The sequence below is a fragment of the Bos mutus genome, chromosome 3 (assembly GCF_027580195.1).
Source record: "Bos mutus isolate GX-2022 chromosome 3, NWIPB_WYAK_1.1, whole genome shotgun sequence".
NCBI classification, from domain to species: Eukaryota; Metazoa; Chordata; class Mammalia; order Artiodactyla; family Bovidae; genus Bos; species Bos mutus.
Genome location: NC_091619.1, coordinates 9,327,085 through 9,348,109, shown reverse-complemented (window position 1 = coordinate 9,348,109; position 21,025 = coordinate 9,327,085). Strand labels below are relative to the sequence as shown.

Here is a 21,025-nt window from a genome sequence, read left to right as displayed (position 1 = left end):
AGAGAAAGTCAACTATCCCTCTCCCATCAGATGAATTAATTTCTATAAAAATTATTGCTGTGCAAAGAGAATGAACATCTGAGAGTGGGCACAATATGAGGGACTGATGAGGATCTAGAGGGCATGTGGTCAGGGAGCAAACAAAGCTGATAGGCTGTGGAGGCTGGGAAAATTGGGCTCCCAGCCTCTGCACAGGAGCCAAATAGAAGCATTAGAGAAAACCTTGACTTTGGATTTGGACTAGAAACCAAACTTCTGGAAAACGTGTACTAGCTGTAGTTCCCACATGGCCATGGGGGGAAAAAAAAAGAAGTGAGAGCTGAAGAAACTGATAAAAAATGTCCTAGATAGGAATGTTTTAGTGTCTATTTGGGAGAATGGATTCATTTTCCATTGAACAACACTTTCATCTTTATTTTCCACCTTTTCTAAAAGCAAAGCTATTTATTTCTAAGCAACAGTGGTCATTCGTTGTGAGAGGCAAAGAATAAAAATTTGTGAAGATGTGTTTTTCTTTTTGAATTTTTCTTATAAAAATATGGTTATAACATAGCCCATCTCTTCTAGGCCATTGACTCAGCAGACATTTTAAAGGCCATGGTAAACCTGACTTTAACTGGTTGTTGCATTCTGTCTCAATGTACCATTGCCATCACTGAGTAATCAAGGAATATTCTGATTGTCTTAATTTGTATTATTATTAAATACAATAAAAATAATGTAGTTTAAATTTCAAATCTCTCTCACATCCTCTCATTTTATTCTGTAAACAATTTGTGAGTTTCCCCAAGTCCATATTTTCATATTTTTTGTACAGCTCATGTTTTTTTTTTTTAAAGTAAATGATCAAGCTAGTCAATACTTTATTTTTATATGTGGAATAAAAGCTAAATTCCATACCTGTCTATATGTATTAGATGTTACAAATAACCACATATAATAATAGCTGCAAAACATTAAATCAGTGTCTATACATAACTGAGTCACTTTGCTGTACATCTGAAACAAACACAACATTATAAATCAACTATACTTCAATATAAAATAAAATTTAAAAAGAGTAAACTTAATTCATGAACACAAAACAAAACAGAACTGGAAATTTTGTGTTATCCTCCATTTCTCCCTCCTTATCTACAGCAAATTACAGTTCATGTTTCTTAAACATCATTCCTTTGCATACTGTTTTCATGATATTCAACATATCACATGTTCTTGTACATAGAAATTTTCTGAGGTCAGTTTACTTTTTTTTGAAAACTTAAATAGTGATTTTTAGGAAGATAGTTTTATATAAAAGATGGAAGCAGAGTCACTTGCTATAAACAGAAGGAGACAGTAAAAATGAATATAAAACAATTAATATATTTTAAACGTTTGCCTACATATCACTTAAAACACCACTTTAGATGTTCCATATCACCAGTGTTACAGGCTGCATACCTTGGTAACTCTCAGATTGATAACTGTGTGAAGGAAAATCTTGTTCCCTTCTGTCCCATAGCTCTGGGCTGGTGTGAAGCACTGGACATCAGCCTGGGGACGTAGAAATGAAAAGCACAGTCCCTGAGGTCCATTTCAAGTAGAATATGCAGGGTCCTTGGGTCAGTTTTGGAAAGCCCACACAGGGAAGGAAAAGTCGGTTTCCCTCAGATGGCTTGGGAAAGACAGCTGTCATTCCAGCCAAGTTCACGGCTCCTCGCCCATCAAGTTGGGCTGGCTCCTAACTCACCTGTCACATGTTATCTTAGTGGCAGGCTCAAGGTACACATTGGCTTCTTTAAATGTCACAGTCTTCCAGGGCTGCTGAAGAGTCTAAAATTCTTCTTTCTGATCAGTGACCGTCTGGGAAGATTTTTGGTTTTTCTGGCTTGAGCTCTTGGAAGTTGCCCCCTTCTCTCTCCTTCAGATGAACTTTCAGCTCAAGATCACTTCATCATTGAGTCAACTTGTACTTTGTGATGTGGTGGCTCTCCAAATCTTCTCTGCTGTCCTTGACAGAGCACACAGGAGACAGCATGGGCTTCAGATTGACAGTTTGAATCTAGGATCTGGCACTCGCTACCTGGCTAGTGCCGGGAAACGTGCTAGTGGTGAGGATACAAAAACAGACACCATTCTCCCTCTCAGTTTAATGGCAAATACAAGGAAATAAACAACAGAAAAGGGCATCAAATCAGATTAAGAATACCAGGGAAGACTTCCTGGAGGAGGTGATACTTGAGTTAGACCTTGAAGGAGAAATAAAAACTTCTTCTAGACAAAGGAGGTGGGAGCAAGTCATCCCAGAACTTGGAGCAGCCTGGGGGTGAGGCTAAGCCTAAATTGTCATTCATCTGTAAAAGGCTGAGATGATCTTCACAGCCCTATTGTCAAGATATAATGAGTTAAAGTATGGAAATTGGTAGAATAAGTTAATGTATGGAAAATGCCTGATGCTATTTAGGACACACAAGAAGTATCTCACCTGTCCCTTCGAACCCTTTGGCCACTTCTCTGTGGACCCACAGCATGTGGTTCACCTCAGTTGTGGTAATTAGAACATGGCAATTGGAATTCATCTGTCTATGAGACAAGTGTCCCTGATAGACTGAAACTCCTGGACGGTTCCGGCCTCCTCAGACACAGGAGTGACTGTTCTCTCTACAAGTAGACCTTAACTAAGCTAGGAGAGTGGGCTTCCCTGATGGCTCAGCAGGTAAAGCATCTGCCTTCCAAGGCAGGATGCACGGGTTTGATCCCTGGGTCAGGAAGATCCCCTGGAGAAGGAAATGGCAACACACTCCAGTATTCTTGCCTGGTAAATCCCATGGACAGAGGAGCCTGGCGGGCTACAGTCCATGGGGTCTTGAGAGTTGGACACCACTTGGAAATGAAACAGCAATAAAGCTAGGAGAAGCTCCAAGGGAAACTCCAGGTTGACATTTTTCTAGTGAGAAAAATATGTTTAAGAATTGCTGCACAGTTACACCTCCGATGATCCATGTTCCCCTCCAGAATGTGAAGAGAGTACCCCCTCTCTGCATCCTAGTCCTAGTACTATGTAAGTACCACAAAAGTCTCTGAAAGGCTTAAGACTCCCCTGTAGTTTGGCTCCAGGAGAAAGTGGAGAGTTGGATGACTTCTCCGGCAGGCCGGGCTTACTGACCACCTCTCCCCATAACCCTCTCATGTCCCATCCATGAGGACAGCATGGGTGCCGTGCTGAAGCCTAGCACCTGCTCATTCCGCATCTGTTCTTGCATGCCAGCCACACAGGGAGCTGGCACTGTGAGTCCTGGTGGGCTGCTCTGCTGTTCTCCGAGTCTCTGCCCTGCTGCTGTGGACTCTAAAGTTCACAGCTCCTCTCTTCTGGAGAGAGTGCTCCATGCTGGGCTTCTGAGATGGAAGTTGGGTATGCTTCTTTTCTTTTATCTTGAGTTGCATCTAGGAGGGAACTTGGGATCAACTTTTCTAGGAAAAAGGTACCAGATGTCATCTGACCAGAGCCCATTTCACAGACACTTGTGGCCAAAGCTTCCTATCCCCAGAGAAGAAACAGTCTCGGCAGGCCTGGTCGCACTTGCCTTCCTGGGCCTCTGTGGCTGCTGAGCCATGCCCAGTCATCCTGAGTCTTCTTCCCTAAGCAGTGATTAACCCTACGCTCTAGAGATTGGATAAGAACCTTATGGGACTAAAACTGCAAAAGCTACAGACAGTGAAAGGCATGATAATAGCCTCTGCCTTCCCCATGATCATAATGGAATGTGTTCCTGACAGCAGGCACAGTGTTCCCTTCAATTCTGCTGCTGCTGCTGCTGCTAAGTCATTTCAGTCGTGTCTGACTCTGTGCGACCCAAGGGACGGCAGCCCACCAGGCTCCCCCATCCCTGGGATTCTCCAGGCAAGAACACTGGAGTGGATTGCCATTTCCTTCTCCAATGCATGAAAGTGAAAAGTGAAAGTGAAGTCGCTCAGTCATATCCGACTCTTTGCGACCCCATGGATTGCAGCCTACCAGGCTCCTCTGTCCATGGGATTTGCCAGGCAAGAGTACTGGAGTGGGGTGCCATTGCCTTCTCTGTTCAATTCTGAATTGCTAGCATCTGATGTAGTCGCTAGCATCTGATGTGGTACCTGCACCATAATAGATGGTGCATATGAATTCATGATTACATATGAATGAATGAATTTCTCCTGACTATAGAGCTTCAGCCCTACCCTTGTTCTCATAGCAAAATGAGTTTGAACAGGGGATTCTGGGAGCAGCCCAGACACCTGCCCACTCCATCCCCAACCTGGGAGTTTGGTATGGACTTACCGTCCCTGTCTGACTGGCTCAGGTCACAGTCCCCCCGGCCTGGGGACTTGTGGACTATGTCCCCATGGCCCCGATTGTTGTTCTGATACAATTCAAGGCACATTCCATGTGGCGCACCAGAGAACCTGTCCTATAACAAGTCCTTTCTCCTTCCTGGTCTTTGCTGGCCTTTATTCTACCAGCTGTGAGAGTTCACAGGTGTGCAGGTATGGCTGGAAGAAGGGGAATGATACAGGAGACAAAAGGAGGGGACTCTCTCCTCATACACCATCCCTGTGCTCCCCTGGCCTCCCATCACCTTTGATTTCTTTTCTCCTTACAGGTTCTCCCGGCCATACTGGCTCCACGTCCATGAGTCCATCGGCAGCCTTGTCCACAGGGAAGCCCATGGACAGCCACCCCAGCTACACTGACACCCCAGTGAGTGCCCCGCGAACTCTGAGTGCAGTGGGGACCCCCCTCAATGCCCTGGGCTCTCCATATCGAGTCATCACTTCTGCCATGGGCCCACCCTCGGGAGCACTGGCAGCCCCTCCAGGAATCAATCTGGTTGCCCCGCCTAGCTCTCAGGTAGGTGTGCATCCATTTTCTTCAATGTCTTTCCAGACATCTTTAATAGTTTCATCCTGGTGCTGAGCCAGCACTCAGTAGGTGCTTAATGCATGCTGGTGAAAGAATTGGGTTGTCTGTGTAGGCTTCCCTCCTGCAAGACCTTCATTGAGTGTATCCTCAGGCAGCTGCAGAGAACTGACAATGCCTCATGGTCCAGGAGTTTTGATGGTTCAGTCCTGGCTGTAATTTCAACAGCTCTTAGGCCTGTTTGTCTTCCATGGGATGGACCCCCTTGATCCTTCTCAACTCAATACTACGTATTTTTCAAGTCAGTGAACTACCTGGTCCTTTGGTCTTTGTGGTCTTTGCTCCCCATTGAGAAGCAGATGTTGCACATGGATAAATCTAAAACAAGGCAGACTGTGTTGCATACATGTTATCTCTGAGATAGAGGCAAAGATTGCAAAAACTCAGGGGGATAAAACCCTCACTTTAGTTCCTAGTGCCTTTTGCTGCAACAGAGGCAAGGATGTGTATGCATGGTAGACATTGCTTTGCTGCTATAGGAAAACTACAGTTTGGCCAGATGCTGTTTATTTCCTTCTAGCAATGTTACACTGAGATCATCAACTTTCACTTCTTGTAGTGCTCAGCTATTGCTTCAATGATGCTGCATAACAGACAATCCCCAAATTGCCATGGTTTACAAAAACATACAATTATTTTCTTACAAGTTTATGTGTTGTCTAGGAAAGTTCTAGATCCCCTGGTGGCTCAGGTAAATAGTCTGCCTGCAATGCAGGAGGCCTGGGTTCAGTCCCTGGGTCAGAAAGACACCCTGGAGAAGGAAATGGCAATCCACTCCAGTATTCTTGCCTGGAAAATCCTATGGATGGAGGAGCCTGGCAGGCTACAGTCCATAGAGTCACAAAGAGTTGGGCATGACTGAGCTGCTTCATTTTCTTTTTGGGCTTCCTGTGTGGATCAACTGGTAAGGAATCTGCCTGCAAAACAGGAGACCTGGATTTGATCCCTGGGTTGGGAAGACTCCCCTGGAGAAGGGAACGGCTACCCTCTCCAGGATTCTGGTCTGTAGAACTCCATGGATTGTATAGTCTATGGGAGTGAAAACCACAATCATAGAAAACTAATCAAACTGATCACATGGACCACAGTCTTGTCTAATTCAATGAAACCATGAGCCATGCTGAGTAGGGCCACCCAGATGGACAGGTCATGGTGGAAAGTTCTGACCAAACGTGGTCCACTGGAGAAGGGAATGGCAAAACAATTCAGTATTCTTGCCTTAAGAACCCCATGAACAGTATGAAAAGGCAAAAAGATAGGACACTGAAAGATGAATTCCCCAGGTTGATAGGTGCCCAATATGCTACTGAAGAACAGTGGAGAAATAACTCCAGAAAGAATGAAGAGACAGAGCCAAAGTAAAAACAACACCCAGTTGTGGATGTGACTGGTCATGGAAGTAAAGTCCTATGCTGTAAAGAACGATATTACATAGGAACCTAGAATGTTAGGTACATGAATCAAGGTAAATTAGAAGTGGTAAAACAGGAGATGGAAAGAGTGAACATCGACATTTTAGGAATCAGTGAACTAAAATGGAGTGGAATGGATGAATTTAACTCAGATGACACTTATATCTACTACTGTGGGCAAGAATCCCTTAGAAGAAATGGAGTAGCTATCATGGTCAACAAAAGAGTCCAAAATGCAGTACTTGGGTGCAATCTTAAAAATGACAAAATGATCTCTGTTCATTTCTAAGGCAAACCATTCAATATTACAGTAATCCAAGTCTTTGCCCCAACCAGTAATGCTTCTTCACTGAAGTTGAATGGTTGTGTGAAGACCTACAAGATCTTCTAGAACTAACACCCAAAAAAGATGTCCTTTTCATTACAGGGGACTGGAGTGCAAAAGTAGGAAGTTAAGAGATATTTGGAATAACAAGCAAATTGGCCTTGGAGTACAGAATGAAGCAGGGCAAAGGCTAACAGAATTGGCCTTTGAGAACTGCCAAGAGAATGCACTGGTCATAGCAAACATCCTCTTCCAACAAAACAAGAGAAAACTCTATACATGGATATCAATAGATGGTCAATACCAAAATCAGATTGATTATTTGCTTTGCAGCCAAAGATGGAGAAGCTCTATATAGTCAGCAAAAACCAGACTGGGAGCTGACTGTGGCTCAGATCATGAACTCCTTATTACCAAATTCAGACTTAAATTTAAGAAAGTAGGGAAAACCACTAGACCATTCAGGTATGACCTAAATCAAATGCCTTAGGATTATACAGTGGAAGTGACAAATAGATTCAAGGGATTAGATCTGATAGACAGAGTGCCTGAAGAACTATGGACAGAGGTTTTGTACAGGAGATATTGTACAGGAGGCCATGATCAAGACCATCCCCCAAAAAAGAAATGCAAAATGGTTGTCTGAGGAGGCCTTACAAAGCTGAGAAAAGAGAAGCTAAAGGCAAAGGAGAAAGGAAAGGTATACCCTTTGAATGCAGAGTTCCAAAGAATAGCAAGGAGAGATAAGAGAGCCTTCCTCAGTGATTAATGCAAAGAAATAGAGGAAAACAATTAATGGGAAAGACTAGAGATCTCCTCAATAAAATTAGAGATACCAAGGGATCATTTCATGCAAAAAATGAGTTCAATAAAGGACAGAAATGGTATGGACCTAACAGAAGCAGAAGATATTAAAAAGAGGTGGCAAGAATACACAGGAAAACTATACAAAAAAGATCTTCATGACCGAGGTAACACTACAATGGTGTGATCAGTTACCTAGAACCAGACATCCTGGAATATGAAGCTAAGTGGGGCTTAGGAAGCATCACTATGAACAAAGCTAGTAGAGGTGTCAGAATTCCAGTTGAGCTATTTCAAATCCTAAAAGATGATGCTGTGAAAGTGCTGCACTCAATATGCAAGCAAATTTGGAAAAGTCAACAGTGGCCACAGGACTGGAAAAGGTCAATTTTCATTGCAATCCCAAAGAAAGGCAATGCCAAAGAATGTTCAAACTACTGCACAATTTCACTCATCTCACACACTAGCAAAATAATGCTCAAAATTCTCCAAGCCAGGCTTCAACAATACATGAACCGTGAACTTCCAGATGTTTAAGCTGGATTTAGAAAAGGTAGAGGAACCAGAGATCAAATTTCCAGCATCTGTTGGATCACTGAAAAAGCAAGATAACTCCAGAAAAACATCTACTTCTGTTTTATTGACTACACCAAATCCTTTGACTGTGTGGATCACAAAAAACTGTGGAAAATTCTTCAAGAGATGGGAATACCAGACCACCTGACGTGCCTCCTGAGAAATCTGTATACAGGTCAAGAAGCCACAGTTAGAACTGGACATGGTACAGCAGACTGGCTCCTAATTGGGAAAGGAGTACATCAAGGCTGTGTATTGGCACCCTGCTTATTTAGCTTATATGCAGAATACATCATTCGAAATGCCCAGCTGGATGACGCACAAGCTGGAATCAAGATTGCTGGGAGAAATATCAATAACTTCAGATATGCAGATGATACCACCCTTACGGGAGAAAGCAAGAACTAAAGAGCCTCTTGATGAAAGTGAAAGAGGAGGGGGGCGGTTCTAAGATGGCGGAGGAATAGGACGGGGAGACCACTTTCTCCCCCACAAATTCATCAAAAGAACATTTAGACGCTGAGTAAATTCCACAAAACAACTTCTGAATGCTGGCAGAGGACATCAGGCACCCAGAAAAGCAGCCCATTGTCTTCGAAAGGAGGTAGGAAAAAATATAAAAGACAAAAAAAGAGACAAAAGAGGTAGGGACAGAGTAGGGAGGGAGCTCTGTCCCGGGAAGGGAGTCTTAAAAAGAGAGAAGTTTCCGAACGCCAGGAAACACTCTCACTTCCGAGTCTGTGGTGAGCCTTGGAAGCACAGAGGGCAACATAACGAAGGAAAAATAAGTACATAATTAAAACCCACAGATTACAAGCCCAACGGTAACTCCCCCAGTGGAGAAGCAGCACAGACGCCTGCACCCGCCACTAGCAAGCAGGGGCTGGGCAGGGAAGCGCAGGCTGCATTGCTTAGAGTAAGGACCAGGCCTGAATGCCCCAAGGGCAATCTGAACGAACTAACTTGGGCTAGCAAACCAGCCTGAGGGATAGCTACCACGTGAAAAGCCCTAACCTAAGACACCGCCAGGCCCGCGCACAGAACAAAGGACTGAGCAGAGCTAGCCAGCTGCAGATCATCCTCCTCCGGTGACAGGCAGCCAGAGCCGGAAGGGGGCAATCGCAGCCCCAGAGAGACATTATCTACCAAACTGCAAGGAGGCTTCTTTGCTAACTAAGACTTCTTGGGGTTCTGGACGGTCAACATCCACCTGAGAAGGTGCGCCAGTTGTACACCCAGAAAACCGAACAGCAGGGACGAGGGAGGCAATAAGTCGCAGTGACTGCGCTCACCAAACACCTGGTCACCAGAGCTGCTCGGACCTGGGAAGGGCACAAAATGCAGGCCCAACCTTGTCTGCACCAATGAGGACTACCCAAGTGCCTGAACCTGAGCGGCTTAGACCTGGGAGGTGCACGCAGCCCAGGGCCAGCCTTGGACGGTTCCTGGCGGAGCAGCCTAGATCCTGAGCAGTGTGGGCAGGGAGGGCACACGTGCCGTGAGTGGGGGCAGGCCCAGTGTGGCTGAGACACTGCGAGCACAAGCCAGTGTTATTTGTTTGCAGCGTCCCTCCCTCCCCACAGCGAGACTGAACAAGTGAGCCTAAAAAAGTGTCCACCACCGCCCCCTTGTGTCAGGGCAGAAATCAGACACTGAAGAGACCAGCAAACAGAAGAAGCTAAAACAGAGGGAACCGCCTTGGAAGTGACAGGTGCGATAGATTAAAACCCTGTAGTTAGTACCAACTACATGGAAAGGGCCTATAGATCTTGAGAATATAAGCCGGACCAAGGAACTATCCAAAAATGAACTGACCCCATACTGCCCACAACAACACCAGAGAAAGTCCTAGATTTATTTTTACTATTTTTACGATATTCTTTTTTTTTTTTTTTAATTTTTAAGTCCTCTATTACTCCTTTAATTTTCATTTTATAACCTACTATTACTTTAGTAATATTACTATTACTTGCAAAAAGACCCTTTTTTAAAGCAAACTTCATATATATATATATTTTATAATTTTTGTAACTTTTTTTTTTTCTTTTTATTATTGTATTTTTGAAAATCCAACCTCTACTCTAGATTTTTAATCTTTGCTTTTTGGTATTTGTTATCAATTTTGTACCTTTAAGAACCCAATCTTCAGTATACATTTTTACTTGGGAGTGAGATTACTGGCTTGACTGCTCTCTCCCCCTTTGGACTCTCATTTTTCTCCACCAGGTCTCCTCTGTCTCCTCCCTCCCCCTTCTCTTCTCTACCTAACTCTCTGAATCTCTTTGTGTGTTCTGGGCTGTGGAGTACACTTAGGGAACTGATTACTGGCTGGATCTGTCTCGCTCCTTTTGATTCCCCCCTTTTATCCTCCTGGCCACCTGTCTCCTTCCTCCCTCTTCTCTTTTCTGTATAACTCCGTGAGCATCTCTAAATGGTCCAGACTGTGGAGTGCACATAAGGAAGTGATTATTGGCTAGCTTGCTCTCTCCTCTTTTGATTCCACCTCATCTAATTCAGGTCACCTCTAACTCCCTCCTCCCTCTTCTCTTCTCCATGTAACTCTGTCAACCTCTCTGGGTGTCCCTCACTGTGGAGAAACTTTTCATCTTTAACATAGATGTTTTATCAATGGTGCTGTATAGAAGGAGAAGTCTTGAGACTACTGTAAAAATAAGACTGAAAACAGAAGCAGGAGGCTTAAGTCCAAATCCTGAGAACACCAGAGAACTCCTGACTCCAAGGAACATTAATCGACAGGAGCTCATCAAACGTCTCCATACCTACACTGAAGGGCTAGCACCACCCAAGGGCTAACAAGTTCCAGAGCAAGACATGCCACAAAAATTCTCCAGCAACACATGAACACAGCTCTGAGCTTCAATACACAGGCTGCCCAAAGTTACTCCAAACCCACTGACATCTCATAACTCATTACTGGACACTTCATTGCACTCCAGAGAGAAGAAATCCAGCTCCACCCACCAGAACACCAACACAAGCTTCCCTAACCAGGAAACTTGACAAGCCACTCATACAACCTCACCCACAGTGAGGAAACTCCACAATAAAGAGAACTCCACAAATTTCCAGAATACAGAAAGGCCACTCCAAACTCAGCAATATAAACAAGATGAAGAGACAGAGGAATACCCAGCAGGTAACGGAACAGGATAAATGCCCTCCAAATCAAACAAAAGAGGAAGAGATAGGGAATCTACCTGATAAATAATTCTGAATAATGATAGTGAAATGATGATTTCAATTGATCCAAAATCTTGAAATCAAAATGGAATCACAGATAAATAGCCTGGAGACAAGGATTGAGAAGATGCAATAGATGTTTAACAAGGACCTAGAAGAAATAAAAAAGAGTCAATATACAGTGAATAATGCAATAAATGAGATCAAAAACACTCTGGAGGCAACAAATAGTAGAATAACAGAGGCAGAAGGCAGGATTAGTGAAGTAGAAGATAGAATGGTAGAAATAAATGAATCAGAGAGGGAAAAAAAATGAATTAAAAGAAATGAGGACAATCTCAGAGACCTCCAGGACAATATTAAACACCCCAACATTCGAATCATAGGAGTCCCAGAAGAAGAAGACAAAAAGAAAGACCATGAGAAAATACTTAAGGAAATAATAGCTGAAAAGTTCCCTAAAATGGGGAAGGAAATAATCACTCAAGTCCAAGAAACCCAGAGAGTCCCAAACAGGATAAACCCAAGGCGAAACACCCCAAGACACATATTAATCAAATTAACAAAGATCAAACACAAAGCACAAATATTAAAAGCAGCAAGGGAAAAACAACAAATAACACACAAGGGGATTCCCATAAGGATAACAGCTGATCTTTCAATAGAAACTCTTCAGGCCAGGAGGGAATGGCAAGACATACTTAAAGTGATGAAAGTAAATAACCTACAGCCCAGATCACTGTACCCAGCAAGGATCTCATTCAAATATCAAGGAGAAATCAAAAGCTTTACAGACAAGCAAAAACTGAGAGAATTCAGCACCACCAAACCAGCTCTCCTACTAATGCTAAAGGATATTCTCTAGACAGGAGACACAAAAAGGGTGTATAAACTCGAACTCAAAACAATAAAGTAAATGGCAATGGGATCATACTTACCTTAAACATAAATGCGTTGAATGCCCCAACCAAAAGACAAAGACTGGCTGAACGGATACAAAAACAAGACCCCTATATATGTTGTCTACAAGAGACCCACCCCAAAACAAAGGACACATACAGACTGAAAGTAAAGGGCTGGAAAAAGATATTCCATGCAAATAGAGACCAAAAGAAAGCAGGGGTAGCAATACTCATATCAGATAAAATAGACTTTAAAACAAAGGTTGAGAAAAGAGACAAAGAAGGACACTACATAATGATCAAAGTATCAATCCAAGAAGAAGATGTAACAATTATAAATATATATGCACTCAACATAGGAGCACCACATTATGTAAGACAAATGCTACAAGTATGAAAGGGGATGGAGAAGGCAATGGCAACCCACTCCAGTACTCTTGCCTGGAAAATCCCATGGACAGAGGAGCCTGGTAGGCTGCAGTCCCTGGGGTCTCGAAGAGTCGGACACGACTGAGCAACTTCACTTTCACTTTTCACTTTCATGCATTGGAGAAGGAAATGGCAACCTACTCCAGTGTTCTTGCCTGGAGAATCCCAGGGACGGTGGATCCTGGTGGGCTGCCATCTGTGGGGTTGCACAGAGTCAGACACAACTGAAGCGACTTAGTAGTAGTAGTATTAAAGGGGAAATTAACAATAACACAATAATAGTGGGAGACTTTAATACCCCACTCACACCTATGCATAGATCAACTAAACAGAAAATTAACAAGGAAACACAAACTTTAAATGATACAATAGACCAGTTAGACCTAATTGATATCTATAGGACATTTCACCCCAAAACAATGAATTTCACCTTTTTCTCAAGTGCACACGGAACCTTCTCCAGGATAGATCACATCCTGGGCCATAAATCTAGCCTTGGTAAATTCAAAAAAATTGAAGTCATTCCAAGCATCTTTTCTGACCACAATTCAGTAAGATTAGATCTCAGTTACAGGAGAAAAACCATTAAAAATTCCAACATATGGAGGCTGAACAACATGCTGCTGAATAACCAACAAATCACAGAAGAAATCAAAAAAGAAATCAAAATATGCATAAAAACTAATGAAAATGAAAACACAACAACCCAAAACCTGTGGGACACTGTAAAAGCAGTGCTAAGGGGAAAGTTCATAGCAATACAGGCATACCTCAAGAAACAAGAAAAAAGTCAAATAAATAACCTAACTTTACACCTAAAGCAACTAGAAAAGGAAGAAATGAAGAACCCCAGGGTTAGTAGAAGGAAAGAAATATTAAAAATTAGGGCAGAAATAAATGCAAAAGAAACTAAAGAGACCATAGCAAAAATCAACAAAGCCAAAAGCTGATTCTTTGAAAGGATAAATAAAATTGACAAACCATTAGCCAGACTCATCAAGAAACAAAGGGAGAAAAATCAAATCAATAAAATTAGAAATGAAAATGGAGAGATCACAACAGACAACACAGAAATACAAAGGATCAAAAGAGACTATCAGCAATTATATGCCAATAAAATGGACAACGTGAAAGAAATGGACAAATTCTTAGAAAAGTGCAACTTTCCAAAACTGGACCAGGAAGAAATAGAAAATCTTAACAGACCCATCACAAGCACGGAAATTGAAACTGTAATCAGAAATCTTCCAGCAAACAAAAGCCCAGGTCCAGATGGCTTCACAGCTGAATTCTACCAAAAATTTAGAGAAAAGCTAACACTGATCTTACTCAAACTCTTCCAGAAAATTGCAGAGGAAGGTAAACTTCCAAACTCATTCTGAGGCCACCATCACCCTAATACCAAAACCTGACAAAGATGCCACAAAAAAAGAAAACTACAGGCCAATATCACTGATGAACATAAATGCAAAAGTCCTTAACAAAATTCTGGCAATCAGAAATCAACAACACATTAAAAAGATCATACACCATGACCAAGTGGGTTTTATCCCAGGGATGCAAGGATTCTTCCATATCCACAAATCAATCAATGTAATATACCACATTAACAAATTGAAAAATGAAAGCCATATGATTATCTCAATAGATGCAGAGAAAACCTTTGACAAAATTCAACATCCGTTTATGATAAACACTCTCCAGAAAGCAGGAATAGAAGGAACATACCTCAACATAATAAAAGCTATATATGACAAACCCACAGCAAACATTATCCTCAAAGGTGAAAAATTGAAAGCATTTCCCCTAAAGTCAGGAACAAGACAAGGATGTCCACTTTCACCACTACTATTCAACATAGTTTTGGAAGTTTTGGCCACAGCAATCAGAGCAGAAAAAGAAATAAAAGGAATCCAAATTGGAAAAGAAGAAGTAAAACTCTCACTGTTTGCAGATGACATAATCCTCTACATAGAAAACCCTAAAGACTCCACCAGAAAATTACTAGAGCTAATCAGTGAAAATAGTAAAGTTTCAGGATATAAAATCAACACACAGAAATCCCTTGCATTCCTATACACTAATCATGAGAAAATAGAAAGAGAAATTAAGGAAACAATTCCATTCACCATTGCAATGAAAAGAATAAAATACTTAGGAATATATCTACCTAAAGCAACTAAAGACCTATATATAGAAAACTATAAAACACTGGTGAAAGAAATCAAAGAGGACACTAATAGATGGAGAAATATGCCATGTTCATGGATCGGAAGAATCAATATAGTGAAAATGAGTATACTACCCAAAGCAATCTATAGATTCAATGTAATCCCTATCAAGCTACCAATGGTATTTTTCACAGAGCTAGAACAAATAATTTCACAATTTATATGGAAATACAAAAAATCTCAAATAGCCAAAGCAATCTTGAAAAAGAAGAATGGAACTGAAGGAATCAACTTGCCTGACTTTAGGCTCTACTACAAAGCCACAGTCATCAAGACAGTATGGTACTGGCACAAAGACAGAAATACAGATCAATGGAACAAAATAGAAAGCCCAGAGATAAATCCACGCATCTATGGACAACTTATTTTTGACAAAGTAGGCAAGAATATACAATGGATTAAAAACAATCTCTTTAACAAGTTGTGCTGGGAAAACTGGTCAACCGCTTGTAAAAGAATGAAACTAGAACACTTTCTAACACCATACACAAAAATAAATTAAAAATGGATTAAAGATCTAAACATAAGACCAGAAACTATAAAACTCCTAGAGGAGAACATAGGCAAAACACTCTCCGACATACGTACACTCTCCGACATACGTCACAGCAGGATCCTCTATGACCCACCTCCCAGAATGTTGGAAATAAAAGCAAAAATAAACAAATGGGACCTAATTAAACTTAGAAGCTTCTGCACAACAAAGGAAATGATAAGCAAGGTGAAAAGACAGCCTTCAGAATGGGAGAAAATAATAGCAAATGAAGCAACTGACAAACAGCTAATCTCAAAAATATACAAGCAACTCCTGCAGCTCAATTCCAGAAAAATAAACGACACAATCAAAAATGGGCCAAAGAACTAAATAGACATTTCTCCAAAGAAGACATACAGAGGGCTAACAAACACATGAAAAGATGCTCAACATCACTCATTATCAGAGAAATGCAAATCAAAACCACAGTGAGGTACCATTTCACGCCAGTCAGAATGGCTGTGATCCAAAAGTCTACAAGCAATAAATGCTGGAGAGGGTGTGGAGAAAAGGGAACCCTCTTACACTGTTGGTGGGAATGCAAACTAGTACAGCCACTATGGAGAACAGTGTGGAGATTCCTTTAAAAAACTGGAAATAGAACTGCCTTATGACCCAGAAATCCCACTGCTGGGCATACACACTGAGGAAACCAGAATTGAAAGAGACACGTGTACCCCAATGTTCATCGCAGCACTGTTTATAATAGCCAGGACATGGAAGCAACCTAGATGTCCATCAGCAGATGAATGGATCAGAAAGCCGTGGTACATATACACAATGGAGTATTATTCAGCCGTTAAAAAGAATATATTTGAATCAGTTCTAATGAGGTGGATGAAACTGGAGCCTACTATACAGAGTGAAGTAAGCCAGAAAGAAAAACACCAGTACAGTATACTAATGCATGTATATGGAATTTAGAAAGATGGTAATGATAACCCTGTATGTGAGACAGCAAAAGAGACACAGATGTATAGAACAGTCTTATGGACTCTGTGGGAGAGGGCAAGGGTGGGATGATTTGGGAGAATGGCATTGAAGTATATATAATATCATATAAGAAATGAATCGCCAGTCCAGGTTTGATGCAGGATACAGGATGCTTGGGGCTGGTGCACTGGGATGACCCAGAGGGATGGTACGGGAGGGAGGTGGGAGGGGGCTTCAGGATGGGGAACACGTGTACACCCATGGCAGATTCATGTTGATGTGTGGCAAAACCAATACAATATTGTAAAGTAATTAGCCTCCAATTAAAATAAATAAATTTAAATTTAAAAAAAAAAGAAAGTGAAAGAGGAGAGTGAAAAAGTTTGCTTAAAACTCAACAATCAGAAAACTAAGATCATGGCATCTGGTCCTATCACTTCATGGCAAATAGATGGGGAAACAATGGAAACAGTGACAGACTTTATTTTTGGGGCTCCAAAATCACTGCAGATGGTGACTGCAGCCATGAAATTAAAAGGCACTTGCTCCTTGGAAGAAAAGCTATGACCAAACTAGACAGCATATTAAAAAGCAGAGACATTACTTTGCCAACAAAGGTCTGTCTAGTCAAAGCTATATTTTCTCCAGTAGTCATGTATGGATGTGAGAGTTGGACCATAAAGAAAACTGAGCGCCAAAGAATTGATGCTTTTGAACTATGGTGTTGGAGAAGATTCTTGAGAGTCCTTTGGACTGAAAGGAGATCAAATCAGTCAGTCTTAAAGGAAATCAGTCCTGAATATTCATTGGAAGGACTGATGCTGAAGCTGAAGCTCCAATGCTTTGGTCACCTGTTGTGAAGAACTGACTCATCAGAAAAGACCCTGATGTTGGAAAAGATTGAAGGCAGGAGGAAAAGGGGATGACAGAGGATGAGATGGTTGGATGGCATCACCAACTCAATGGACATGAGTTTGAATAAGCTCTGGGAGTTGGTGGTGGACAGGGAAGACTGGCGTGTTGCAGTCCATGGGGTCACAAGGAGTTGGACATGACTGAGTGACTGAACTGAACTGAGGAAGGTTCTGTTTCAGATGGTGGGGGAGTTGGTCTAGGCTGCAGCCTGGGTGCAAGTCAGCTCTTCATATCCCGACTACAGGAGCAGCTACCTTCTTTTCTCGAGGTATCCCTCAAGACTGCGAAAATCTAAACCAAATCAGGAAAATACAGTGACGTCTCTGCTCACATCATGTCCATTGATATCCCATTGGTCTAAGGAAACTGTATGACTGACTCCAACACTGGTGGGACAGGGGAATAATTTGTGCCTGTTTTAGTGTAAGAAACTACAAAGACATGCTGCAAAGGTTGTGAAGAATTAGGAAGAGTGAAGCATTAGGAATAATAACCCTGTCTACCGCACTCTCACTGTGCTGGTACCTCACAACTAGGGTCAGGGTCCTTCTCATCCCAACTACCAGCACGTCTAGCAGTAGAATTAGTAGGTCTTATAGTCTCTTTTGAATTTATAGTTTGAAGAAGAGACAAAGCCCCCATTGGTTTAGCATTTCTTACTGCTACAAAGAGCAGAGACTCTCCCTAGACAGAGAGTGTGTGCTCAGAGTCTAAAAGCAAAGCCATGTGGAGTCATAGAATTTTATAGCCAGTAAGGACATCAGAAAGTTTTTCACGTGTGGATTAAAGAAACTGGAGAAGACCTTATCAGTTCTGTAGTGTAGGGATTATAGGAGCCAGGGGCCAGACAGGTAACACAGAGGGGTGAATCAGATGGGTGGGGGTTGTAGAGAGCTGCCCTCCCCACTTGAAGCCATTCAAATTCAGAGACTTGAAGTATTTCATGGCCAAGGAGAGTACTTCTGTGGGTCCCATTTGGCCAGTCCCTTTAACCCTAATTTGTAAACTAATGGCCCTCACCTGTAGGATCTTTCTCAGTATACACATTTCTCCCTCATCCCATATTTTGGCCTTTGTGTGAGTTGTAAAAGCCCCACAGAGGATTCTAACTGCCCCATCCCTGCCCAGCTGAGAACCACTAATTCTGTCCAGGCTTCTCATCCGATATAGGCTCAGTGGGCTCAGGTGATGTGCCCAGCTTCACACAGCTAGTCACAGCGGAGCCAGGGTTAGACCCCAAGTCTCCACACCCCACTCAATCTCCACAATGCTGCATTTACTCACACCTATGGTGTCTTCTATCTTAAACAGTGACCCCAGGATCTTCCTGTTGGCTGCCAAGGATTAAAAGATGAATAATCAGTGATCCCAAGGAGTCCTGTGGGGCATGTGGCACATCACGCAGATAAATTGCAACATTGTGTAGGTGTAGGGACAGAACCGAAGGGAGCATAAAAAAGGGACCTGAGAACTTCCAGTCTTACTTTCCATGAGAGTGTCAACCACTCAGAGGAGTGGAGACCAGATGGCAGTGGGAAGGGACGTGGATTTATGCCACTCTCTCCCACTGTCATCAGCAGAGCTGGTGATCCTCTACCCTTTAGAACGTGGGATCTTGAAGAGATTTGTTTATTCATTTTCATTCATGTGAATGGATTTCAGGAGGGCAGGTCAAAGTCAATAGATTAGAGACAGAGAGGGAGATTGAAGTTCTGGAAGTAAAATTTTGCAAAGGACTCTCACATTTATTCAAATAACTATTTAGCAGGACCTAATCTGTGTCACTATTTGACACTGTCCTAGGTTCTAGGGATAAGCACTGAATAAGTCTTTACTTTCATGGCAATTATACTGCAGCAGGCAAGACAGACAAAAACCAAATGAATGAACCAGATAGTTTCAAATGACCATGACTATATTCATGAAGATATAAAACAGGGTAAGGTTATGACCGGTGACAGGATTTGTGGGTGGGGAGGGGGCAAGCCACCCGCCCTCCAAGCCTGCTTTTGGACACACTCCAGTCTCAGTGAGCCAAATCTGGCCAATAAATTCAGCTCCACAGCCGTGTGAGTGGCAGGGCTGCTATTCCCGGACCATATGTCTGTACAGAGGGATTGGGGTTGAAAGGTCAGCTGGAAGCTCTGGTCCTGGCCAACTGGGTTGTGTGCAGAGGCCAAAGCCAAGTTTGGCTAAGAGAGCTGCATTAAGCTTGCCAAGCACTGGGAGCTCAGCAGCCCCAGACACAGGGCGGCATTTGGGGCTTGGTTTCTGGAGCCACGGGGCAGTGACATTTTGCCCAATTAACTAGGTGACACGGGACACCCAGTGCCTTCAGAGTTAGCCACCGTGGGCCGGGCTCTGAACGTCCCAGACAGACGGTTCCTATGCAGCCTGCCTTTCTTGCCCAGGACTGAGGCTGAGTGGAGTTCATGTGGGAACATGTGTGTTCTGTGACCTGAGTCTCGGGTGAGTGTGATTTAGGGGTGAGGGGAGAAATGAGGTGCTCGGGGTGAGAGCAGGCGGGGTGTCCTGTTCTGCGCTCTGCCTTTCTGGTGTTTGAGCTTCTCTTTTTGCTCTTGTTGGATTTTCAGTCTTGAGAAGTAAAGAGAAGTGAACTGATTACTCCGGAGGCAAGGACCATGTAACCTTTTGCAAAAACATCACTTTGAACTTATATTTATCTCAGTTTCTTTTTCTCTATTGTGGGATAACACACTTTGCCCTGATTATCCGACAGAGATTTTTTGTATGTATCAAACAAGATGTGGACTTAAGAAATCCCTTCTTAAGTACTTATGATGCTCTATGGCCATAACATGGTATTATTTTTACTATTATTATTATTATACCCAGGTGGCATATCAGGCACCAAGGTGATGAATATTATATACCTACGTGATCATTAGTCCAAGTGTGTGTTCTTTGTTGTTGAAAGGTTCCAGAGAAGTTCATTTCAACAAGCATTCATTACACTAAGAACTGGAGATTTTAAAAATGTATAAGACTCAGTCCCTGGCCTGGGGAGGATCTAAGTGGAGTGAACTGTTTCCCCAAACAACATGTATATAATTGAGGAGATATTTATGCAGCTTTCTGACAGATGATCTAGATTACATTTTCCAGTGTGTGTGTGTGTATAATGCTGTATTTTTGTAAGTTTGATGTCTGTTGACTGGACTCTGAAGCAGGACCTGCAAGCCTTTGGAAGGCTCCCACCTGATTTGCCTGTCCCAACCCTGCTGCCTGATCTGGGTTCTGTCACTGACAATTCCTGCCCAGGTAGTGACTGATAACTGAATTGTTTCCCTTTCAGATGTTTGCATTTTTACAGAGATTACTTTGATCATAAAAGTTGCAAATGTGAGACTTCCCCAGTGGTCTAGTGGTTAAGACTCTGCACTCCCACTGCAGGGAACACATGTTTGATCCCTGATTGGGAAAATAAAATCTCACAGCTGTGTGGCGTGACCAAAAATTAAAAAATAATAAAAATATAAATAAAGATTTAAAAATGTTGGAGCTAGAACAGATCTTGAATACCATCTTGTTTAATGATCTTTAAAAAGCCATAAAGTCTTCAAGTGAAAGCATGTTTGGAAGTCATTGCACATTAAGTAAAAACAGGTCTGGTGAACTCGAGGTAGGAGATATGAAAACTTCTTACTCAACCTCCCCACCCCCTGCCACACATATTCTCAGCTTGAAAACCACTGCTTTAGTCTGTGCATAAGTTAGTGGAGTCTCTGAGTGAAGTCATCCTGTCAAGATCACACAGCAATGAAGTGGCAAGTCCAGGCTCTGTACTTTTCACAGTGAAGAC

The 21,025-nt window shown here is 42.4% G+C and overlaps 1 protein-coding gene across 2 annotated transcripts in view; it reads left to right on the top strand.

Moving 5' to 3' along the window:
- The window catches only part of RXRG (retinoid X receptor gamma), a 60,119-nt gene that overhangs the window by 12,190 nt on the left and 26,904 nt on the right, over nt 1-21,025 (top strand). The window contains exon 2 of one of the 2 annotated variants that reach the window (XM_005890189.2): nt 4,623-4,870. In XM_005890189.2, the coding sequence (XP_005890251.1) occupies nt 4,623-4,870 (248 nt within the window). Of the gene's footprint in view, nt 1-4,622; nt 4,871-19,534; nt 19,672-21,025 lie in introns of those variants that run through there. The other variant, XM_070366695.1, reaches the window with a different exon arrangement.